This window comes from Hyalella azteca, unplaced genomic scaffold, assembly GCF_000764305.2.
Source record: "Hyalella azteca isolate HAZT.00-mixed unplaced genomic scaffold, Hazt_2.0.2 contig13331, whole genome shotgun sequence".
Taxonomy (NCBI): domain Eukaryota; kingdom Metazoa; phylum Arthropoda; class Malacostraca; order Amphipoda; family Hyalellidae; genus Hyalella; species Hyalella azteca.
In genome coordinates, this window is record NW_025943257.1 from 330,732 (window position 1) to 356,810 (window position 26,079).

General features: G+C 38.7%; 2 protein-coding genes across 3 annotated transcripts in view; one reads left to right on the forward strand and one right to left on the reverse strand.

Annotated features, from left to right (window-relative positions):
* The window catches only part of LOC108681699 (60S ribosomal protein L11), a 13,556-nt gene extending 3,488 nt beyond the window's left edge, over window positions 1-10,068 (forward strand). Inside the window, exons 2-6 of the mRNA XM_018170760.2 lie at window positions 6,081-6,178; window positions 8,264-8,403; window positions 8,699-8,848; window positions 9,446-9,593; window positions 9,918-10,068. Of these exons, the coding sequence (XP_018026249.1) occupies window positions 6,145-6,178; window positions 8,264-8,403; window positions 8,699-8,848; window positions 9,446-9,593; window positions 9,918-10,051 (606 nt within the window). The 5' untranslated portion in view covers window positions 6,081-6,144 and the 3' untranslated portion in view covers window positions 10,052-10,068. The remainder of the gene's footprint in view (window positions 1-6,080; window positions 6,179-8,263; window positions 8,404-8,698; window positions 8,849-9,445; window positions 9,594-9,917) is intronic.
* Window positions 10,069-10,475: 407 nt separating this feature from the next.
* Window positions 10,476-22,113, reverse strand: LOC108681684 (metallophosphoesterase 1). 2 transcript variants are annotated; one of them, XM_047883616.1, is made up of 10 exons: window positions 20,993-22,113; window positions 17,222-17,340; window positions 17,003-17,073; window positions 16,393-16,534; window positions 15,250-15,416; window positions 14,043-14,146; window positions 12,108-12,230; window positions 11,783-11,890; window positions 10,951-11,151; window positions 10,476-10,792 (listed from the first exon to the last, which is right to left on the reverse strand). In XM_047883616.1, the coding sequence occupies exons 1-10, from the start codon at window positions 21,107-21,109 to the stop codon at window positions 10,619-10,621; spliced, it is 1,326 nt and encodes a 441-aa protein (XP_047739572.1). In that variant the 5' UTR covers window positions 21,110-22,113; the 3' UTR covers window positions 10,476-10,618. The 2 variants fall into 2 exon arrangements, with proteins under 2 accessions (XP_047739572.1, XP_047739574.1); XM_047883618.1 differs by having other exon boundaries at window positions 11,789-11,890; window positions 20,993-22,112.
* Window positions 22,114-26,079: the final 3,966 nt, after the last annotated feature.

Consider the following 26,079-nt stretch of genomic DNA (forward strand, 5'->3'; position numbering starts at 1 on the left):
GACTAAACTTTCTTCGGTTCATTAAAATAAAATAATTACTGCTTATAAACAACCAACGTTTTCTAAAAGACACAAGACGTTCGAAAACTCGCCATGGGAGACAAAATCATTCAGGATTTGAAGTGAAGTTATTAAGACAAATTCGACATTATAGGGCAAAAACGTGAATAAATTCGTATTTAGAAGCGTATCAATTGGTGTTTAAATTTTGAAACAATTTTCCATCATTTAAATGTTACTGTGGAATGTGGATCAAATCTATTTATTATGAAATTGAACTTTACAAGACCAAAACAAGGTGTCTGACACCGTCTTGTCTAATGTCAAGTCAACACAATGTTGCCATACGCCATGAAAGATTAGCAGTTTATCCCATCATTCCGTGTGGATTCGAGAACTTTGTTGGTATTGGTGGAATAGTGAGAATTTTCTGCGAAAGTTTACGTAATTTTTATTTTTATTTTGGAACATATTCATTACAAAATTTGTCGATACAGATACACGACTAGTGATGTATTGGAGGGAAGAGTCGCCGACTTTTTATCAGTTTTCGAACCACACAAAATCGAGTTAGAGGAAGTGCAGCTGTCCGGGTGTCCGTAGTTTCTGATGAGCTCAGTGTAAGAGTATGAGTAATTGAGTATCAATTGTCACTTTGGTGGAAGGTGTAAGGTGGTAAATTTTTCGATACATTTTCTTTTGAAAGATGATAATATATTACCTATACAGAATTCCATACTGAGCTTCACTCACCCGACAGTATTGCAGAATTAAGTTGATGCATTAAACTGTCTTGGCAGCACTTTAGTTACTTGCTTAAACTTTTAAACTTGGCTTGAATGGAATTTAATTATTACATCTGTTCTGAAACAATATGAAACAAAGGATGCATCAGGTATAAAAATTGGATTAATGACACAGATAACTTGAGGGGCCAAAAAGCAATAATGCCTTCCGGCAACAATATATACTTCAATGCTCCTGCCTGCTGTCCAAATAACATGCAGAACATGATGACTAATGACAATTCAACTTGAAATGTTTCCTTGAAGATTGCGTAGTTGCGGTCATGTCAGAGTGGTCAGACTGCATTATCACTTGTTCAGTTGCTGCTCAAGCAAAGGCAAATGCTAGTGACTGTTTTTAGGGTAAAATTAGAGATGTGGGGTAACACATGCATGAGACTTTGTAAATAACAAGTTTGCGGCTCGTAAATGGCTTTTCACGGCCGAGATATGGAATTCACAGCTTGAAGAATCCAGTTGCAGCTCACCAAGTAGAAATATTCCATGCCTGATAATATCTAGATAGACACTTCTGTAAGGTAAAGTTGCTCATTATTGCCTTATAATCCACACCTACTCATAGTTGCTCATAATCCATGCCTACAAAGCTGAACAAAAAAGTGACAAATCTTTCCAGATTTTGCATGCAACCACTTCAGTGTAAAAGGCACAGAAGAGTACTTGGCAGTTTCTTGCTCAAAACCTGTATAAATAATAATGTAACTGAAGCTTGAATCTTAGAGAAAGTAATTGGCCTTCAGTAAAAAAAAAAAACATTTTATAGACTTTATGAAATTAAACTTTGTAGCAAAATTTAAACTGTTTTGGGTTGGGTTGTGAGTATAATGAACTCTAGAAATTGAAAGTTCTCTCCCATCCTTTCACTCACTTTATTGGAAACGTCTGCCTTGAGCAGGAGCAAAGGTTGCACTAGCGTTCAATTTCACAAAGAATAGCTCAGAACAACTAGAAACCTTTTTACCACAAAAGTTGAGGGCTGTAATCTACAACTAGAGCTTTTCAGCCATTTCTGAACTGTGAGATTCATGCTAGATGAATTTGATTATCAAAGGTGCACACTGCATGATTGGGGTGTGGCATCAGGCAGTGCAATTGTAATTAAAAGTTTCCTGGTGACCGGTTGGAGCCACAAGATTTCAGAAACAAATAGGAAAATTATAGTCTTGTCCAGTCCAGTACTACATGGTGTGCCACAGAAACTTACTTATTTGAAAGAATTCCTGTGCGGTTAGTTGGTTGGGTAGAGGGGCGAGAGGGGGTGCATCTGAAGGGGAAAGTTCCCAAGTTTGTTTCTCAAAGTTTCTCAAATAAATTTGCTGTAGTGCAAGAATTAACTGAACGCAATTTTGTTGCTTCTCAAAATGCATGTAAAATGCTGGTTGACAACCTGCCTGAAGACGCGGTTGTTTTTTTCAGTGGCGAGGCTCAATTCCACATTTCTGGCTGCGTTAACAAGCTAAACATGCATTATTGGTGTGGTGTAAATCCACGTGAGTTTCACCAGAAGCCACTTAACTGTGAGCGAGTTACTGTCTGGTGTGCGACGTCGGTAATGGGAATAATTGGTCCTTATTTTTTAAGAAAACAAACTCGCAGTTGCCGTTAATGGAGCTCATTACAGGAACATGATCAAGGAACTTTTTCCTCCAAGACTCAAAGAAATGAACTTTAGGAACGTGTGGTTTCAGCAAGATGGAGCCACAGCACACACAGCACGAGACTCAATGAATTTGTTGCAACAACATTTCCCCGACCGCCTCATCTCTCTCAGAGTTGATCTCCAATGGCCACCACGCTCTCTAGGTTTGACTCCATGCAATTTCTTTTTATGGGGATATTAGAAATTTCTGGTTTATGTCGATTGACCACGGACCATAGCACACCTCAAGAACAACATTCGCAACGTCATTGCCAAAATACCAATTGATATGCTGCATAGAGTAGAAACCATTATGAAAAAAGCAACTTCATTAGTTTATGCGCAATGGAGGCCGTCAATTATGAGATTTAATTTTCAAAACTGTATGAAAAAAAAATTGGGATACTGTTTTCTTGAATAAAAAAGAATTTAAAACAATAACTGAAGTACTTTTGTTTTTATTGACCTTTCAAATAAGTAAGTTTCTGTGGACCACCCTGTACAACAGTCTACAGGATTTTTGCTGATCTGTTTCAGTTAAAAAACGGTTTGCTGAGTGATTTCTGATAAGTGGCAACTACTATCATTGATGGTAGCAAATTTCCAGTGTAGAATTGACAATAGTTTCTTGCATCTTCATGTACAAGTAAAGAAAGTTGTAATCAAAATAAATCATCACAATGGCAAGCATCCAAAATAAGTCCACAATATATTGATATAGTACCGTAAAATGGGGAAACTTTGACCACTTTTTTTTCAAAATGATGCCATTTTTTTTATTAGACAAGTTAAACTTGAATTGAAACATGCAAAATACAGGTCTATACTCTAGCTTCACTCACCAAAAATTGCTGGCTCCTGCCTCTCATAGTTTTGATGTAATTTAAAAAAAATTGATGGTCTTTGTTACCCCCCACTTTGGATTTTCTTTGACTGGGTGATAAAATCAATTTTATTTTTTGGTAAAATAACTCCCAAATAACTCCAGGTTTTGGTGCATTGTAGTAGAACTCTATAAAATTACCATATATAAGACTCTGTAGAGTCTGAAACGTAAAGAAAAAACATTAATAGGTGTATCAAACATAACATATGTTATATAGATACCTATGGTAATTTTAACTTAATTTCCAAGCCAGTCATTGTTACCCCGTCACAGCTGCCATTAGGTGGTCAGAGTTACCCCATTTGGGGGTGGCGCCCCCCATTTGCAAACTATGACACTTTCCTAAAATTTGTCATTTGCATATGTAACTGGAAAAGTTCTACTACAATGCATCGAAACCTAGAGTTATTTTACCAAAATATAAAAGAATTGGAGGGGGTTCTCCAACAGGCTTTGAATAATAGCTCTTTTTTGTGGGTCACATTTTTAATTTCTTAACCTATTTGATATGCAAACTTTTTAAATCTTTCTATTGTGTTAAATAGCTTCAGTATTAGGCCTTTAATGGCCATTGACAAAATTTTTCTATGTCATATAGTTTGAGTTTTGGTGGTTTTTGTTGAAAAAACAAAAAGTGGTCAAAGTAACCCCATTTTACGGTATTATATTTATGCTTGGAAATGGTAACTGAACACCTTGCATCACCCAAAGGCAGGCAATTTTTAGCATAGGTGATGGAGAAGAGAATCTCAACTCAAATGTCAATCAGTACTCCAGTTTTGAATAATTTCGGCATAAATTGTAACAAACTTTCTATGGTATAAGTTGCAGTGTTCATACCAGTCATGGAAGAGATGGAAAGTCATGGAATTTGATTTTTCATTTTCCAGGTCTGGAAAGTCATTGGATTTTATTTCAGGTTATGGAGAGTCATGGAATTTGCAGAGAAGAAAAAAATGAAGTGTTTTTCTGTGCTGCATGTCTTGAACTGTTTGTGCAGTCTCTCGTTTCCTGCATTCTGATTGGCATGCATGAAACAAGAAACTGTGCCACAGTCTCTTGTTTCATGCATTGCATTCTGATTGGCTCTTCAATCATGTGAGCTTGGTCACCAAGCTCAGTTGCATTGGACAACTTTTTGATCTGTAGTGGCAGCGTTCCATCTTCAGCGTTCAATTTCTACGTCACTATGCCTGGAAAGTGTAAATTTCATGAATTGTGGTTAAGAATAGAAGCTTATCGTGATGGCTTGCTTGCCATCCAATGCATGAACGTATGACAATATGTACATTGTGCTCGAAATACCTTATTGAGTCAAATATGGGGAAAGCAGCTTTAAAGAGCCATGCCACCTTTGAAGAGTATGAAGAGCTATGCTTTATGCATTTGCTATTTATCAACTGTAGGAGATGATAGAATATTCACAGTTAGTCTCAGTCATGCTAAACCTGTTTTATACGAGTCTTGGAAAATTGTATTGATGGTCTTGGAGAGTCATAGAAAAATTATGGATTTTTTTCTAAATACCAGTACAAACCCTGAAGATGTTTTGAGTCTAACATTATGATGTGCAAACTGCAGACTGGAGCTTTGGTTTTTCATTAAGGGGGACTTGGCTATGTTGTCCATTGGCATTCTACAACTTTATATTTTCATTCATTTTAAAAATTAATGATTGAGTTTCGGAGGCTTTTATTTTTATTAGGCAGCACTGCACAATGCACATGTGTACAATTTGGGCATAGCTATTTTTGCCAGTACAGCCTAAGAAGTGGCGTATAACCAGGATTGGAATTTTCCTACTTATTCCAGGAATCTTGCTACTCCAAAGTTATAAATTTTCAATCATTTGAAATTTTGTTGCCCAGTTTGCACTATATTGACAATTGGACAGAAGGAATAAAGACAACATTTGTCATGATTATTCAAAGCATTGTGTACAATACTGTGCAATTTTGGATGCAAAAGTTTTGTGGTGAATTTTTTCTAGAAGGAATAAAGACAACATTTGTCATGATTATTCAAAGCATTGTGTACAATACTGTGCAATTTTGGATGCAAAAGTTTTGCGGTGAATTTTTTCTCATCTGGATACTAACACAAGATCATGGAAGGAAGTACACCATAGTTCATCTAACGAAAATCTTGTGGTTCCCAAAAGGGACATAAAAGCTCTTGTTGGGGTTTTAAATAGTGCCAGTGTGCAACCAGACAATTCATGAGGTTTCTAGAGCTTGTTTCACAAATTAGTGTGTAAACTCTGTGAACCATAACTAAAGCTTCAAACTCAGTTTCATTTTGGCACAGTTTTGGCACCTGCTTAGACACAAGCCCAAATACTGACAATTTCAATTATGTTAGAACCAACAACCATGTTTGCCTTATATTTCAAATTTTTAGAAGTATATGGTTTTGAGGTTGCCAAATATAAAATTGAAAATCCCGATTCTGGCTGTCAATGATGGATTACTTGAAATTGTACTGCTTCTAAATTTAGTGTATCAGCTTTTATTTAATAATTGTGGTATTTTTCCATAAAAATTTATATATTCTCTTAAGGCTTCTGATTCCATCTCTTAAAAACTGCTGGGCATGATACTCTTAGAACTGAGGATCTAAGAGCATTTTTCAGTTTTATGGTTAACTTCATTATAGTGGAAGAAGTGAAAAATTGTTGAATGGTTCAGTGTACTTTTTTTTATCTATCCACTAAGTTCAAGAGTTTACTAAATTCTCAATATTTCCACAGGTACTGCTGAAAATTGATGTAGAAACCTCATTAATCATATTTTGGGTTAATTACATATTTTAACATGACATCAGAAGAGAAGAAAGTTCCCCAATCTGGTAAGTACTAAGTTTATTTTACAGCATGATTTTGCTAAAGTTATGATACTGTAACAGAAGCGGCATGCAAATTTATTTGCATCATGAAGTATTGTTATTTTCTATATTTATGTTAAGAGGTGCATCTGGCCAAAATTTTGGATTTTCTGGTTTTTTGTCTCATCTTGAAGCTGACATTCTGTCCAATGCAACGGTGCCAAAACAATCTCTGTATGGTATGTTGATTTATGCGTTCACTACAGATCGTGAAAGGGTTAGGGGTGGTGGAGTTCTTTAACATCTAAGAGGTCTGGCCAAAATCTTATCTAGGCTATTAACAGATGGATCACTTTCTAACTTGGTACACATGTGTAAACCAAAAAATCGGCAGCTATAAATTTTTTTTTTTCATTTCCCCCCACTTTTTTCAAAATATTTTCAAAACTATAACAAGATTGAAAAAAATCTACAGCCAATCACTAGATATTTTATTTGCAAATCGAATGGTATATCTCTCATTGCTGTAGTTTCAAAACTGTAGGAAGAGATAGTTTTCCAGTGACAAAAAGTTAACTTTTCAGTAGAGCCTGACAAAGTCCCGGGCACCTCAAAATAGACATTCAAGGGTGCAAGGTTGAAAGACTAGAAGATACTGGAGCTCAATCTCTGTCAAGGATGGTGTGAACGACGGCACCTGACCCAACCCATATGACTGCAGGCGGATAACTGAAGCACACCTTGTTTGGACTAGCTATTTAATTGTGCTACTGGGAATTTCTGCCTATCATAAATGTGAAAGAACTCCACCATCCCTAACCCTTTCGGGATCTGTTGTGAATGCATAAATTAACGTACAGAGATGGTTTTGATGCCGTGGGATAGATCAGAATGTCAGCTTTAAGATGAGACTAACAACCAACCAGAAGAGCCAAAATCCAAAAGTTTTGGCCGTATGCTCCCATTAGTCGTGCTCTACTGAACATTCACACATTTTGTCACTGCAAACCTATCTCCTGCTAGAGTTTTTAAGCTACAGCAATGAGAGATATAACATTCGATTTGCAAATAAAAGATCTATCCAATTATCATAGCTTTTTTTTAAATTTCGGTTTAGTTTTGAAAATATTTTGAAAAAAGGAATGGGTGAAAAGGGAGGAAATCAAAAAATTTTCAAAAATTTTACAAAAAAATGCTCCCCCACCCACAAAAATTCAAATTAAAAAAAACTATGATAAATCTATTGATATGGCCTTTACGTATCAAATGATATGCATCTCGTTATTGTAGCTTGAAAATCCTAAGAGGAGATAGATTTTTACAGTACCCCTTTTTATGGCCGTTTTCTAAGAATTTCATGTTTTCCTTTATTTATTTTTTTTTTCAAAAAATAGACACATATAAAATCCGTCTATTTTTCTGTTTTACATATGCGTACCAAGTTTCAACATGATCCGTCTGTAAATAGCCGAGGTAATATTTTAAAATGTAATTATTTGCTTCCTTCAATTTAATGTTCAATACTGAGGAGCAGAGTCAACATAAGTAATTTAATGGTTTCTTCAAAGTTTGGTTTGATGTGGATATATATGCTGATTATATATATACCGTAAAATGGGGTAACTTAGACCACTCTTTTTTATAAATGATGCCATTTTTTTACTAGCTAAATTAAACTTGAATTGAAACATTCAAAATACAGGTCTATACTCTAGCTTCACCCACCATAAATTGCTGGCTCCTGCCTCTCATAGTCTTTATGTAATTTCAAAAAAAGTGATGGTCTTTGTTACCATTTTACGGTACTACAAGTGGTTCTGTTCAAAGTTATGTGGAATATCCATCCTGACCTTCATCTTTTCCTTGAATTAAATTTCCTAATAATTTAAAGCTCAGCTCAATTCAATCATGAGATTTCATTTGATGTCATAGGCATTGAATCCTGTAATTTAACTGCAGAACGATTACTTGTGATTAAGAAAAAATTATGCTCAGAGATCCTAATTATTTTTTTAATACCAGTTTTTTAGCCTCTTGTGTCATTTAATTTCTAGAGGGCCCTGGAAAAGTGGAATATTAAAATGTACATTGACTAAACTTTTAATCCAGGTGCTGTGCTGAAGGCAAATGCCAAAGCCAAGCGTGCTGCAGACAAAAACAAGAATGTGATGCGTGAAGTGCGCATTGCCAAGCTCTGCCTCAACATTTGTGTTGGAGAGTCTGGTGACAAACTGACCAGAGCTGCCAAGGTGAGTTACCTTGCATCTAGACATCTGTTATGTCTACCTTCCCACAGACAAATATCCTGATCTAGGTATCTATATACCTTTTAATTACAACTCCTATTTCTTGTAACCGATTTTAATTGAACTTTGTGAATATCTCAGAAGTAATTGGCACTGTATGTTTGATCAACAAATAAATGCTGGCTTAAGTTTGTCTGTAGAGCAAATGTTTTTGAATTGACTAATTTTCAATGTATCAACCAAATAAAAGTATGGGTTATTCAATAAATCCCTGTATAATAATGTATAATGTCTACAGGTGCTTGAGTCACTCACTGGACAGAAGCCAGTGTTCTCGAAGGCCCGCTACACCGTGCGTTCGTTTGGTATTAGGCGTAATGAGAAGATTGCCGTCCACTGCACCGTACGCGGCCCCAAAGCTGAAGAGATCTTAGAAAAGGGTCTAAAGGTGAGCCATATATCTTGGATATGGGTCTCTAGGTGAGGCTCTTAAGGATGAGTCTCAAGGTGAGACATCCATCTTGGGGAAGGGTCTCCAGGTGAGGCATCTATCTTAGAAAAGGGCCTGAAGATGAGGCGTATGTCATGAACAGTTATGTAATCGACATTACTTGTTGCACTCTCAGCATGAAGTGCTTCTAGAAATTTAAACTGTTCAATTATTCTAAATACGCAATGAACTTGCGCGTATTTTATGTGTATATCACCATTACCCCTTAATTAAAACTTCAAACAATTCATTTTATTATTAGTTAAACGTCCTTCCATGGACTCTGGTCAATTAATTTTCACAATTCAGGAACGGAAAATAATTTAACTTCAAATGTGTTTTTATTAATGTGTAATGAGCACACCCGGGTCTCTCGGGATATGTTTTTTTTTAAATCTATACATTGGTCACGCCCACGTGATCGAATTCTTTGATAACTCTTAAATCCCCTATTCTGTTTCTGAAGAAGCAATTTTAGTACTGATTATTTCTAGGTAACGTTAATTATGCATTATATCGGTATTTTGCATTGACTCTTCGATTAACTCCATATAGGTGCGTGAGTACGAGCTCAGAAGAGAAAATTTCTCAGTGAACGGAAACTTCGGTTTCGGTATCCAGGAGCACATTGACTTGGGCATCAAATACGATCCCTCAGTCGGCATCTTCGGCATGGACTTCTTCGTGGTGCTTAACAGGCCTGGTAAGCTCCAGTTTGTTCTGACCTCAGGTGCCTGTAGGTCGTTCAACATGCCGTGCTTTTTTGTATTTATATTCGTGCTTATTTTGCTTTAAATTTCACCGAGTAGTGCTATTGCGCGACGAAATATTAAGCTTCGTTCGATCGTTGACTAACATTTCTTATGCCGCATTTTCAAAACTAAAATTCTACTTCAATTAAAATCCTATCACCTTGTCAAAACGTAGTATTGTTAATAATTTCTTAAGTGTTAGTCTCGTTCTCATCGAATTCATTCCACAAATATCCTCGAAATGATGTATAATAACAATGTGCTCGTGCGTGCAGGGTACCGCGTGTCTCAGAGGCGTCGCGCCCCAGGCACGATCAGCCCCCAGCACCGCCTCGTCACCGAAGACGCTATCAAGTATTTCCAACAGCGGTACGAGGGCATCATCCTGCCACCCAGGTCAAAGAAGTAAATTTGCCTGGCAATGATTATCGCGCGTCTTATTCCCCCTATACCAAAACCGGCATGGCGATGTCCACAATTGAGTTGTAATTCATACCTTCGAGTTTTCGGGAATTAGTGTCGCCTAAAAACATTTAACATGTTAACTATCACAACATGAAAATAAGCAATTTGAATTATGAGCTCTGTTAGAACTGAACTATAAATTTGTAGGAAAAAACTAGGCTTTCACCGCACGCGTGGGTGCTAACATAAATATCTGCATGCCGACGAATGTACAAAGGTTAATATAAACTACGTTAGTACACACGCCTATGAAGCCCAAAAGATAAACAGCCATAGTAATCTCAAGTAATCAAAAATTTTCAAGTAAGATATTTGCTTTGCAAGTACTTACTATCAGCTTCTATTTCGGAGCAAGAAAATGAAACTCGTTTGATGGCAACTTTATTTGGTATCAGAAATTCACTTCATTCCTTCATGCTTCTTATAGCATACAGCATAAATTCAACTTGGGCTTTGTGGTGGCAATATTTACGAGGAATTGCCCTTGTGCCCGTTGGGCAAATTAACGGAACTATCTCTCTGCTCTACGCATTATTACATTGTACACAGGAGCGAGCCACCATAACTTACGCCTAACAAATGACAAGAGAAATAAGCAAAATGAAGCACAGTACAGCAGCACAACGGTCTGCTCGCGCGGCATCTCGCATCGGTACACACCATGGCTGTCCGCTGTTATGCTAACCTGCAAAAAAAACGCACTTGTTATAGCCGGCCCGTTAGAATTACCTGTAAATCAACAAATATAATTTTGCAAGAATATACCTACAGAGCTAATTTAAAATACTTCAACAGCGGTAACACACATATCATTGAACTTGGTGCCGTGCTTGCATATCCTACCATTGCGAAGGTGGGGTTCTTCTTATTACGCCAGCTGAATGATGGCACCGAATACTCGGGGATGATCAACGGCTCGTCGACCTCACCGCGCAGGGCAGCGGCGGCTGCTTGTTGCCGGTCGACGTAGTCACGCTCTGCAGCTGCGTACTCGGCATCTTCAGGGAGCGCATCGCCGTCCTCAGAGAAGCTATTGTCTGGAGCCTTAGTAGGAACGTAAAAAAATGTCCAGAGCCATACCAACGTAAATAGAAAAGATTTCTAATGCCTTACGACGTAAACTGGAAAAAATATTTAATGCAATACGAACATAACAAAAGAGATGCGAGATATAGGAGTTTTGGCTACCTACCCTGGAAATTAATAATTTTGTCAGTCATGCACAAGCGTCAACAACGAATTGGTATTGGATTTTAGTGTTATTCGGATTGGATTTTATGTACTTTCATTCACAGTAACACGTTAATTACTAAATGAGTGTTAGCGGGCTTCAATTTCATACGAATTGAGAAATACAGCAATGCGCCGATAGAGATCGAACGCCTTATGCAGACATATAATTTCGTATGTTACAAGCCACTTAACTTGAATTCTTATATGCAAAAATTATATATACCACAGTAGAGAAGGGAAAAAGTTTTAAGATCTCGGCACATACTACCAGGTGTTAAACTTGCTATCAGAATTTTCGACTTCAGATAGGCAAGAGGGAAGAAGTATCATTTGATGAGATTAATTGGTTCGAACTCATCCAATAACGAAGCTGGTCAAAATTCGAGATAAATAATAGTGTCTATACTTAGACCTGGGGGTATGTACGGTGCACTACACTCACCAATACCTGGTTAGCGTCAATGACTCTAGGCGGGTGCATGTGAAGCGTCGTGCAGCCGTGGTGTGTGTGGCCGCTCAGCACCAATTGGGGCTGCAGCAGCGACAGCAACTGGAGACACAATCACGTGTAAGGCTGTGTCTTGCGATGCCAAGAAGAAAATGAAAATTTTCAACATTTATACATAATAAAATCTCATCAGTACATAGGCCATCTACTTAGATATGTGATATTAAATTGAGACAAATTCTAGTACCGGGGAGAATATATTTGTGTACCTATTCTAGGGAGAATCTATTCGGTAATATCAGCCAAAAGAAACACGTGCCTGCTGTGAAGCCTGTTGAGAAAGACACTCCCATCGCTCCCTGAAAAGCAAATCGCGGCTTCCGGGAGGAGCGGCGTCGTAGCCATCGCAGTGCTTATCGCTCTCGCGGTATAAGGGGTAGTGCTGCCAACACAAGCTTCATTTTAGTCAACACACTTGGTATCAGTACTACGAAATTGATAGGTGTCCATCAGACATCTCATTCCATTCGTCTCAAATTATATTGTGAGATTAGAGGAACTGCAATTGAGACTTGATATGCTCTAGACGCGGAAGAGTACCAGATATTGAGTCAGCTCAGACATTGGGTGAGCATGACAGCACTGGTGGGCGGAAATACGAAGTTTATAAAAGGGCTGGGGACCTCCCAGTTGCTCTTAAGTTATCAGCACGACCACCTCGAAGTAGCGTCGGCCGTGCCGCTACATCGCGGCAAATAATCTTAAGTAATCTGTCCGTAGCTCTGTAATGAATCTGTTATTTATACCACCCCGCATCAAGATAAGTTTTATATTTATATAAAAGTAGACTTTGCTTATCCCTCACGTACTTGATTAACGAATCCCTGTCCTCAGGTCAAGCCTATTTACAGAATATATACCGTACGCCGGTAATTCATCATGTATTCATCCTCGGACAAAATATGTCTTAACCCTCTCTCTACTGATACATAAATCGTCATCAAAGTTATTCGTACATAAAGGCCTGGGACCGAGAGATCCGTCAGACAGAATGGGTTAAACTAAGCAAGGTGCAATTCATTAAATAATTTTAACACCGGATATCCATTCTATCAGTCATGGGATTTTTCATTGATGCTTGGGTTGATGAAATGTGAAGAAAATAATAATTCTGAAGAATAAAACAATACCAATCGCGGAGCTGGGGCCGTATTATCAAAACTTCGTAAGTACGCAAAATCGACTTACGAGTGGCGTAAGTGCTGACTTGATGACGTAACTCTAGAGGTGGTATTATCAAAACATTTGAGTACGCTTTTAGCTAAGTCTTACGTACGAATGTTTTGATAATGCCAAAATTAGGGTGTACTTACGTAACACGTAACTTTTTTGTCGGAAGTACAAAAAGTTACGAAGTTTTGATAATGCGGCCCCTGAGATGGATGCAATTGATCGGCAATACCAGTGAACGAGTTAGAATTTTCTCCAATCAACAACAAAGTTAGATATCAACAATCTGGTATCTTTTAGTCTCACACACCGCTAAAGCAGGCCATCCAGAGGTGTGCTTGAGGTAAGCCGCTATATGGCTTAGGGTGATTACTACAAAATCGAGAGACCATCGTTCGCCTCTTGCCGCCCACTGAGATCTGGCCTGCTCCCAGTTTTTCGTGAATTCTCTTCAAACCTTTCAAACATAGTGCCCTTTTGTATCCCCATTGCTTAATGCGCAGAGATATATACAAATTTGAGATTAATCCAGTCGTTATTTGGTCAGATAGTTTTCCAGTAGCTGGCTACCTCTGAACTTGGGGTGTATTAGTTTCTTAGCCAATCCTGCCCTACCCTTTTCACTCCGCCTAACATCTCTAAACCTGCCCCTCTTTCTTCGCTGCTCTCCATTTCTTCTCCCGGTGAGATTGCCACGTTATTAGGATAACCTTCTTAACTCCATTTCCCCTCTTTCTCTTTTCTGTATCCATTTTCCGACCTATAACTGACCTAATATTATAACAAAAACAAACATTTGAACACCAAGCAGTACAAATCTTTTAAAAAAATCATGAATTGCGTGGTGACCTTAATCATGATAAGAAAAATTATTTAGATAAAATTTTCACAATCACAGTGTTGAAATTGATTTTTAGATCTTTCTATCTAAAGGCATGCTACAAGGGAAAATACGATCGAAAAATATATTGCGAATCAAACAAGGAAAACCAATTTTTGGCGTCTAAAGTAAATTTCTGAATACCTGGAGCAACACTGGCCGCGAAAAAGCGTGTCCATCATCAGCAGGCAGGAATTTCTCGGCTTCAGCATCGCATGGACCAGCTCCTTGCCGGCACTGCAGCTCTTCTGCGCTTAACAATAGTTTCATTGCATTAAAATGACTAGAATAAAACTACATTGCGATCATCAAACATTCAATCAGTCCACGATACAAATTTGATAACTGTAGTCTGTAGTAGAGAAACAGAATTTCATTGAACTAAGATAGCCTTATTTTAGCTAAGTTAACTGCAAGGGTTTGATAACTTATAGAATAACAGAATTTTACTGAGCTAAGATGCGAAAAGCAGGGCTCAACGTTTGCCGCATCTTTCACCATCTTATAAGCATATGATTCAAGCAGCTATAAAGCTAAGACATTCTTCAAAGCTTTTTAACCTATATGTGCATTCACAAGGAAGCATCTTGTCATTTTTCAGTTCTTGACGTTCACTTATTACGTTTTAAAATTTGTGTAATTAGGCAAAAGCTTATCAATTATGCAAGTTTAATCTAAGACCAGCGCATGTTTTTTATTAACAATCACATGCTGGAGGCTCACAATGAGACCATCACAGGGGCGACATTGGAGGCCTGCACCAGCGTAGTTTGCGAGGCCCTGACGCTTCGAGACTGGCGATAGCCGAGGCCCTCATTATCAAGAGCGAGTCTTCAGCTATCAACTTGCAAACTACAGGATTTTCCAGGGCGCTGAAATTGTATTCAGATTAATTTTAAGCTTATATTTTAAACTGTATCCACAATTCCCTTGATTTGTACTACTGTCATCAATGTAAAATTCAATTTCAAGTGTTGCAAAACCTTCACCTGCTTGATAATGAAAATTGTATTTTCCAAACGTCGCATTCCATTAAAATGGCATTTGATAGCCTGATTTTTGACCTCCCGGTGAAAGCAGCAAAATTTTGTTAGACTCATTGAAAAAATAAGAAGATTGTTAATATAGAGCATGCTTTGGTCTTCAATCAAACTTATTATGTATGTACACGAGTTTAGATTCTATGAACAAGGCACGAAATGGAAAAGAATCGGCGACAGGCCACATCAGGCCTACACTTCAGAGCCGACATCACTATGTTATGTTATGTTATGTTTTGTGTACTCCTGTGTGAATAAATAAAGAATCTCAAGTACCTACAATTCTAAACACATGCAAAATTAATGCTCACTATGCAGCTGCTTGAGTTTTTTGGTAGCGTCAGCACAGAGGAAACAATCGTCGCCGTGCATCGCCATGCTGTTGACGCCCACGAACAGAACACCGCGCACCGACACGGCGCTCACGCTGGCCGTTCTGAACGCGACTTCAAAACGTCCTGCCAGAGCTGGATTGATGCTGGAAAAGAATATAATTCTTTCAACTAAAACTAATTTCATTTTGACAGAGACACAAAGTGAACCCCCCCCCTTTGATTTCTTCAGAATTAGAAGAAAATTTTCATTTTATAAATTGTTTTAAAATATAATTTGATTTATTTAAAAGTTGAATGAAATATATTTTTTCCAACCTACGTTTTACCGTGCCATACCATCCCACCACTGAACAAAGTCCCCAAATGAGGGTGATATCCCGAATAGATGGGCGATATCCCAAAAGAATCTAAGAAATTTGGCTCAGAGTGAAACTTTGATTTTCTCCATCATTTCCTTGTAAAACGCGTGTTATAGCACATAATTTCAAAAAGCATGATAGAGGGATCAGCTGTTTAATTAGGCCAGCAACGAGATTTAATATATTACAACGAGATTTAACGTATTAATCAACGAGATTTACCAGCTATTTCAAGAAAGGAAATGGGTGGATCCAAATTTTGTAAAACCAACAAAATTAAAGGAAAATTCAATATTACAATAAAAATAATTTGGTAAGAGGCAAATATGTAATTTATGACATATATTACTTTTTTTGCATTCAAGGCAAAAATCATTCAAAAGTAACACTGGTTTTAGCATCAGGAAAATATCTTTGCCTTAAATGTTTTCCAAAAGTTAAAAAGGCATATTCTTTCAAGTTGTATTTCATGTAGAAGATAGAATTGTATTTAAACTCTTGCATTTGATTCCATTTGCCTCAACTATAACAAATTTATGCCTATCAACTAATTGATATCAACTATCGACCAATTTTTCATGTAAAATAATTTATTTTATATCCCCAACTAATTACCATTTTCTTACACAAGAACCATATTCAGTGACAAAGCCTGATAACCTCGGGCCCTCGGCCATTGTAAAGTTTGGTCTCTACTGTTAGCACTACATCTACTATCGAAATGAAAAATTAATTTTGCTTGCATCTTTGTTTAACAAACCTGTAGTGGAAGCCAATGTCATGATTACCAGCAACCACTATCAGCTGAGTGGCGTTAGGCAGAGCAAAAATAGTGGAAAATCTCTTGACATACTCACTGAACTCTTCAGTGCTGCACCATTTGCCCTCGTCAAACAGATCTCCTGAAATATGATGAAAATTGACCAACATGCATGGAAAAATTCTACAAGGCTAGATTGTAATACTGATATAGTATGAATTTAATAAATGTCACTGGAAAGAATTACAATTGTTCTCTTTGTTAGTAAAGACAAAGAATTTTCCTGAATTATATGAAGATTAGGAAATTGTCAATGCACCCTAGGTAGACTAGTTAGAAGACAGTTCTTGTTTTTTCACACACAACATATTGCAAAGAAGCACAATGACTTCATTAAGAATGCATTTACTCTTGAGTATAAACATAACCTGTATTAGTATTTCGTGTGAATTGATACGGTATTAAGCAATATTATTGCTACCATAACTCTCTCATTAACCACATCTTCAAATACAAGATCATACACAATAAGAAAGTGCAGTATGTCTGTTTTCAATATGCTAAAGAGAATGACATGATGATGTTATGCTCTTCTTGTTGAGGTACTAACCCAAAAATATGACAAGATCAGGGCTGTGTAGAAATACTGCTGTCTGAAAAGCTCGATGCATTTGCCATTCCCTGAAAGTTGAAAAAATTCAATTGGCAATTGTAGTAGATTAAACAATAAAATGGAAAATAATTTTCAGGAAATTTCAAGGTACATATATATAATTACTGAAAATGAGCTGTACAGGGCATATGAACAAGTAAATTAGAGTTAACTCACCTACGTAGTTTATCAAACCAGTGACCATTTCTCGACCCAAGTAGATGTGTGTCAGCCACCACCATGGTCCTTACAACCTCTCCTTGGACTGCTGCATTTGAAGAATCTGGCCATGTGCACTGTTAAAAATTTTGCAGAAGATGGTTAATAAAATTGATTGAAGCAATTCTAAAATTACTGCCTTGGATATAATAAAAGAATTCAATGGTGGAATTGAATATTGAACAAAATCTCAAACATTCATTCATTTAGTTTCCTGTGCATCTTTCCATACAGAAAGTGGCTCTGGTGTCTGACTTTGTTGGCCATTATTGACGTAACTCAATTTTCAAACGAGATGGAAAACCCCTGCATTACAGATCACATTTGTTCAATTCACCGGGATAATTTATAGTTCAAAGGTTATACCTACCAAACATCATACAATGAAGTATATGCATATATATGTATACCGTATATATCATGATAATAGTAATATTTTTAATGGAAAACAAAAAATACTCTTGATTTTGTTGGACAAAATTAAATGTGGCACTTTTGAACTACTCAATGAGATTAATAAACAGTTTTGAGTGGAATCAGAAATTGAGCAATTCCTCAATTGCACTTATGAAGTGACACTAATTAATTAAAATAAATTCTCGAAAAACAATTCTAGATTTACATAGCTGGGAAATGAGTATAGTCCAGAGGAAATACAAACACTGGGCTTTGTTTACAATCAATCTCAATACAGCATTCAATAAAAGGTATATATTAACAGCATTGGCTCTCAGTTTGTCAGGATCAAAAATTTTCAAGCAATGGGTGTTGGCATGGAGGCTAACACAACCATTGCAGTAGTGGGGCAATAAATCGCCAGCTCATTCTAACTAGACAAGATAAAATCATTTGGTGAAATTAATTTAAACACATACCGGTAATAGCTGTCATTTCAATGTGTGGCCCTTATGACCTAATGTCAAGTTCCACAGACCTTATGTATGTAAGTTACATTGTTACCAGTTTTCAATAAGATCATTTTATAAACAAAAATGAACTGCAACCTTCCAGCGTGTAGTATATGGCAAGAGAGCCCTTTAAATGGTATTTTTGACAATTATTATATGGTCTGAACTTATGGACAAAAACAGGTGAAACTGACTGCAAGCCTGGGCATCTTTACCTCATTCACAGGCTTATTACCTACATGCCATAAGTACCATTCTAGAAAATCAAGCAGAAGCCACCCATGAATGAGACAAAAAATCCATGTGGTTTTAGCCAATTTCAATCGTTTTTGTGGTGCTTGCCAAATTTCTTAAGTAAAAAGAATACCATAACAGAAAGGGCAAATTTATGCCTAATATTTTCCAAAAATTACCATCAAATAGGGTTATAAGAGATGGTTTTGAGTGTTTTTCGTTAATAACTTCTTACAATGAAAGATTTTATAAATAAGTTTGGGCTCATTTTAAAGCTCTTTGCAAGGGCTATTGAATGGCATCTCCAAAAAAATCTCTGCTATTTGTAAGGTGTCAGACACAAAATAAAAACGTCCCAAATTACCCCTGAGAACGGAGTTATCCGGGACACTTGAAATAAAACTCAATTTCAAAATGTTTGAATTATTCAAAGTGTACTCGTATATTATTAACAGTACTCTGAAGTCCTTCCCTTCCATTGTAGATGATTTAGATGTAGAATAAATGACATTTTCTGTGATTTTTCTTGTTCTTCCATTATTGATTTGATATTACCATATCCATACAACATCATATTACTGATATGATATTCCGTCAACCGGGGCTACTCGGGGACAGATTTGATCGTTTTTTTGTTAATAACTGTTAATAACTTCTTACGATGAAACATTTCATAAACAAATTTAGGCTCATTTTATAGCTCTTTGCGAGGGCTATCAAATGGCATTGTCAAAAAATTCCATATGTATTCGTAAGGTGCCAGACGCAAAATAAAGATTGTCCCGAGTAACTTCCTTTATACTACATAGATAGGAAAAATGTTGACGTTTACGCCACTATTTTTAGTTTTGCAATATTCCAATTAGTTTCTCTACTACAACAGTTTTACGCCGTGTTGGAGACCTGTCCTGAGTAGCCCCGCTTGTCCCGAGTAGCCCCGGTTGACGGTTACCATATCTGTGGACATACCATTGTGCATTTACAATGACCTTGTCCACTGCAAGCTTCATATCAGCAGCCATGTAGAATTTATTCTGTATCTGTAAGCTTTCATGATGGCTTGTAATCACACCATTTAATTGGGTCAAGTGAATTCACTATAACAAAAAAATATCATGAAAATATGTCTGAAACAGACAAGAATATTTTAGTGACAACCATCATATTTTTTAGAGAAATAAATCATAGTTTAGGTCAATTACTTTTCATTCTATTTTGCCCGGTGCACAATTCTATTTATGACATTCTATGCACAATTTTGTGATGACTGAAGGTGCATTAATTTTTTGTCAATAGAATATTTTTTTGCTGAGCGAGGTAAATGTATCAAGTTTTTTCATTGGTCAAATCAAAATTTATCATTGTTAATTGTTTCTTGGTTAACTGGAGCCTTTGCTAACTGAGGTTCTACTGTAAATGTGTTTTTAGGGGTGTCCCTTATTACCCTGTCCTGCATAAATGGCTAAGATTTCTTTTTAGAATGACAGGCAAATTCTGTCAATCGCGCTTTTAAGCCAACATGGTGCAACTTTAATGTAATTAAAATTTTTTAATATGGTGAACCATTTTCTTTTCTTGGCTACAGATCTCAGCAGAGGTACTTTTCCAAAATTAAACTTTTCACAATTTTTTTCAGGGGGACAACTTTTTTTTCACCATGTGGGACGACTTTCCAGATTTACCCTGCCCATCCCCTATTATTCCGTTTGAGGGTATCTATATGAAAATAGTACTATTCACCTACATTTCTTGGAAAATTCTGATAAATACTGAATATCAACCCAAGCAGACCAGAGAAGTAGGTATCATGGATACCATAATTGTCATAAATAGATATTTAATTAATTTTGAAATAGATTAGTAAATTATGAATGAACTGATTTCTAAAAAAAATCTCTTCAGCCATTTTAGCTTCTGCCAAAATTTTCAGAATGGGCCCAACCTTGTTGTTTTGAAGCAGGATATGAATTTTCATAATTATGAATGAAACTATCAAGGCTACAAAGTAATAAACTGTTTAATACATTTGGGATCAACCAATCTTGTGACCTGATTTTACACATGTGATAAAAATTAGATATGAAGTACCAAATCTAATTCCCCTAGCAGGAATTATGCAGCTTAAAAAATGGTCACAGCTCATTTGCCATGCCTACTTTGCAGATGGCAATTAATTGCCCCCAAAATGCCAATTGCCATGATAATATTGTGACAGATGACAAATGAATTGCTAATTATGCTCATCCATATGTTGCAAACAGACCAGAAAATTAGGCCAAAGTCACTGTGGAATGGGACAGAAATGCCCTTGGCTTGTGTGGTTATGGACCCTAGCTAGAATGGAAATAAAATGGTACATATAATTGATCATGGTGGAATTCCTTCTAGTTTCATTGTAACTTATGGACAATTTACTCCATTCTTAAGGTCCTTGCCTAACTATCTACTATGAAACTATAGTGAATGTGAATTCTAATCTAGGTCTACCATAACATCATTAATATCATTCTATTTCTACTCTAATTATAGTAAATACATTTTATCACAGTCTGCATACAAATAGGTACTATTCACTAATTTCACTTACAAAGAAAATTGTAGTATAGTAATGCAGAAATTCACAGTAAAGAAATGTTACAAATGCAAAGGCCAGAAGTTTAAAGAAAAATGATGACTTCTTCAATGAATACAGCTTTGCCCTCATACTACAGAATATTCTATTAAAAACCTCAAATTACATGAATATTATGAAAAAATCATATGACATTACATATCTTATTCAGGATTTCCTATCATCAGGCAGAGCACTGTTTTCTATATACATAATTGTTATAATTAATTTTTTTTAATTGACTTCAAGACTTTGGGTATCAACAAGTCACAACTCCCAGCCTGAGCACAACTGGATTTTTGTTGAAGACTTGTACTATTTTGCCACTTTTGTTTCAATTTGTGTTTCTGACACTCTCACTAGCTGGTGAATGTTGTGTGGAAGAGACAAGAGAATTAGGCACTTATTTCCATAGGGTGTTCACCATGCTGCATCTCAGCAGGTATTGTCCAAGGTGACAAATTACAGCAGTTCTTCTTTTCTGTGGGATATCTCTACCACCAAGAGCCGAGATGAGGTTCCAAGGCAGTGATTAAGCCACCAAACTTGAGCAATGCTTTGTCCATTGAATGAGGAAGACTCAAGTGCAACCAGCTGGCAAGTGACAATGTGTGTTTGGAGGGACAATTGTAACCTTTATTGTAATGAATGGCAAGTTTTCTTTCCTTTGGTGGGGCCAATAGGATCTTTCAGAAAAGTCATGTCATTAGGTTGATTCTAGTGATAACATCTACTTTTTTTTTTTTTTTTTGAGCATTCATTTTATGTATTTGTAAGCATGATTGTATGATTCCATTTCCTTGAGCCATGAATACCATATCCATGCCATAAAAAGCCATTTATGAGCCACAAACTCATTTGCAGAGTCCTGTACATGTGTTACCCCAAATCTCCAATTTTACCATAGAAACAGCAACAAGAACATTTGTCTTTACTTTAGAGGCAACTAAACACATGATAATGTATTGATTATGTTTCTGGTGAAGAATAAATGCCTTAATAATCATACAATGCAGTCTGAAGTGACCGTAACTATGGGATCACTGATGAAACATTTTGCATTCACTCATTATGAAGGATATTTTGGCAGGAGCATGATACTGAACTGCGGAAGTTGAAAAATTTATAAAATGAAATATTTGTGATTGTGTACTACAATTTTTTAATCAAACAAAAATACATCACATTACAGCTGCAACACTTCATACCTATTAAATTATATGATTTTAGAGCCATGATATTTCATAAAAAAAGGGCTCTTCCTTACTAGGGTTGATTAGGACCATGTGGTTTAATAAGGGCCATTTGTCCACTGCCAGCAATTTGCAGTAGCATTGGTTGAAAGCACTACATTTGCTAAATTCAAAATTGGCCTGATTGGAAGCACTATTTTACAGAATCTGGATTCTAAGCACAGCTGGAGCTGGAAGTATAGCCCTCTCAGTCTTTCACTACCAAGACTCCAGGGTGCAGTAAGTAGGTGCATGGTGGAATTCTAGGAAATGGTTGGTCATTTATACCATCAGACTGGCCAAAGTGCTCCAGGGCTACTCACTAGTGAAGCGAGGAGGCGGGGGTTGTGCGGGAGTGGGACTTCAGCTACAATAACAGTGGGGCAAGCATGCTGTCGCTGCTGCCAGCCCACTTGTCTTGGAATGTGCTGCCGTTGATGCTGGAAGGCAAGCTCCTATATTGAAACGAGCAAGCACGCTCTTATTTTGCCACCATGCTCCTCCATTACATAGGTACATGATCATTTAGAATGCCACCACTCACCATCAGATGGTGAATATCTGCAGATCTTAGGTGATGCATCAGCAGCAAAATTTACACCTTCAAAAGATCTTGCCAACACATTTCGATTGAAATTATTGCATTTTAGATATTTGTGAATCCCTGGCAATGCTAAATATGGAACATTAAGGACAGGAGGTACCCATGGTCAGGAAGGTGCAGCGTGTATGCCGGAGGTTCATTTTGGGATGTACGCCAGTACACCAGGGAAGAAAGTTGCCAATATGCAGGCTAAAAATGAAAGTGTAACAGTCACCAATGCCACATGATCGACATGGCACACGCACTGTACGATTGATGTGGCTGATGCCTGACGATTGTCACAAACACACATGCTTTATGATTGATATAGCCAATGCCCAATGGTCAACACTGATGCACGCTTTTGCAGTCAAAGTGGCTGATAGCCAATTATTGCCACTGATGCATGCTTTTTGCGATCGATGGGGCCAATGCCTGAGGATCAACATAAATGCACGCGCTTCACAATTGATTTAGTCAATGCCCAATGATCAACACTGATGCATGCTTTTGTGATTGAAGTGGCCGATGCCCAATGATTAATGCTGATGCACACTCTTTGTGATCAATGTGGCCGATGCCTGATGATCGACACAAACATGTGCGCTTTACATTCAATTTAGCCGTCGCCCAACGATCAACACTGATGCACACTCTTTGTGATCAAAGTGGCTGATGCCTAATGATCGACACAAATACAAGCTCTTCATGATTGATTTAGCCAATGCCCAATGTTCAACACTGATGCACACTCTGCAATTGATGTGGCCAATGCTCAATGATCAACACTGATGCACACTCCACAATTGATGTGGCCAATACCTGATGATTGACACAAGCGCACGCCTTTTACGGTCAATTTAGCCATGCCCAATGATCAACACTGTTCTGATGTCTGATGATGAACACTGATGCAGACAATGTTGTTCTTTATTGCATCCGTCACGCTCGCTGGGGGGAGGCTCAGGAGGTGGGCAGGGGCCGGCACCGGAAGAGGGGGGAGATGGGTGAAAGCAGGGAGGGTGGCCAGGAATGCCGCTGCCTCCACAGGGCTGTCCCACAGTGAGGAGATGCGGAGGGACGTGGGGAAGACGGGGCAGGCAAAGAGGTGCTGGACCGATTGGAGGGGATCCCTGCACTCCGGGCAGGCGGAGCTAGGGGAGCATCCAATCCTAGTGGAGTAGGATGCCAGGGAGCTGCAGTATCCCGAGCAGAGCTGGGATAGTGCCGAATAGTAGGAGCGAGGGAGTGAGGCCTTAGTCGATGCAATTGGCAGTGGAGGAGCAGCAAGGATGGCGTTTATGCGTCAGTTGCCCTAACGCGGAAGGCAATCTCCCTGCAGAGAGAGCCCATTTGGCTTCTCCGTATGCACCAGCTGGCAAGATGCCATTTGCCAGGAGTGGTGTAACAAGGTGGCCAAACCTCGGCTGAATGGAGGCTTTCATAGGGCAGTCCCCCAGTGGAGCAGAGACAATGCAGAATGAGTTATGGGAGAGCTGGAGGGTGCTGGCAGGGAACTGGGCACAAGCCAGGTCCAGGTGGGTGGACAAAGGGAGGACGTTGGTCTCCTGGTGAAGATGGGAGATCGGGGCCATTTTGAGGCAGCCGGTGGCTAGTCTCAATGCAGTGTTTTGTATTATCTGCAGGCTGGCAACTGCTGTATGTGAGGCAACAGGGTACTAGATGGGGGCCAGGTAGTTGAGGATTGGGCGCATGATAGTTCGGTAGGTGGCAATGATGTCCACCTTGGAGAAGCCCTAGTTGGTACCAGCTAGGGCTTTTAAGATGTGAAGAGAGCCAGTCGCTTTCGTGGCTATGGCTCTTGCATGGGGGGAGAACGTGAAGTGCGCATCCCAGGTGACACCTAGGATTTTGGGGGTTTTGTCCAGGGGGATGATGCCGTTGCAGATTGTGGCAGATGGGTGGTATTGGGATTGGTGCGTATCTGGGATGAAAAGCGTGACCGATGACTTACCAGAAGCCACGGCCAGTTTCTTGTCCACCGACCAATCTGAGTCTCTGAGATGCTCCAAAGGAGCACGGCAAGCTCAGCCTCCGCAGCGTCAAGCCTCAGGGATGAAACAAAGATGGTAAGGTTGTCCGCGTATGAGGCAATGTTGCGAGACGGCACTGGGATGTTGGAAATGAAATGGTTAAAAAGGGCCGGCAAGATGACCGAGCCCTGGGGAAAGCCAGAGTGCGTAGCTCTGAAAGGCAATTGAGTTCTCAGGTAGAGGCAGGATGCCTGCCTGCCTCTAAGGTAGCAGCACAGCCAGCAGACAAGGTTGTGATGTTGTCTGAGGGACAGAGGCCATGATCATGCTTAGGAGGAGGGGATGGTTGACACTATCAAAAGCTTTCGAGAGGTCTACTGTAGCGGCGACTGTACGGGCTGGGGGGCACCAAGAGTTAAAACCCATCATGATCTGGTGCGTGAGCGGGAAGAGGGCAGTGACAGTGGAGTGTCTTAGTTTGGACCCGTGTTGCGAGGGGACGGTGGTGAGGGATCCTAAGATGTACGGGAGCACAAGACGCTCTAGGGTCTTGGCAGCAGGGCAGAGGAGGGAAATAGGGCGGTATGAAGAGCCCTGGTTTCCAGGTTTATCTGGTTTAAGGATTGGAATAATTATTGAAGTTTTCCAAATGGATAGGATCGAGGCTGTGGAGACAGAAATGTTAAAAATTTGGGTGAGGATCTGGAGACCATGTGGGCCAAGGTGCTTGAGGTGAAGGACCGTAAGGCCATCTGGACCTTTGGTGGAAGAATTGCTGGCGGCTGCGATAGCAAGCTTCACCATGTCAGGTGTGAAAGGGAAGAAATTCCTATCAAGGGGATGTTCAGCCCGGATTCAACATATGAGGCAGCGGGTGGAGGGGCTTTGGGAGTGAGGGCTAATTGAGGTGATAAGCTTGCAGAAAGCAGATGAGATATTGCGCTGGGAAGAGAGGGAATTCAGACCAAATTAGATTGGCTGAATGGAGGGAGGGTGGTGTCACTTTCCGGCTAGTGAGCGGAGGAGATTCCCGTGCTTAGACGGGTTTGTGGCTTTGTGCGCCTGCTGCATGACGCAAGATGGGTTTGCCATGCCCCATGTGTTCCTAGCATGGGCTTGTATGGAAATACTAATTTCCAGATTGAGTTTCGGGAGCTGGGGGTCGGTTGGGTTACGTCCCCTGATAACATCCCTTTGCTCAATGAGCAACTGGGTGTCAGGGTTGATGCCACACTCAGGAAGATGTATATAAAC

What these genes read in the sequence shown, in the direction of transcription:
- LOC108681684 (XM_047883616.1), bottom strand. Translation starts at nt 21,109, where the DNA reads ATGAGGGCAAAGCTGTATTCATTGAAGAAGTCATCATTTTTCTTTAAA. An exon ending in TGATCTTGTCATATTTTTGG is followed by an intron (nt 16,535 to 17,002) that starts GTTAGTACCTCA and finishes ATCATATTTCAG; the next exon opens with GAGATCTGTTTGACGAGGGC. An exon ending in AAAACTCAAGCAGCTGCATA is followed by an intron (nt 14,147 to 15,249) that starts GTGAGCATTAAT and finishes TGTTAAGCGCAG; the next exon opens with AAGAGCTGCAGTGCCGGCAA.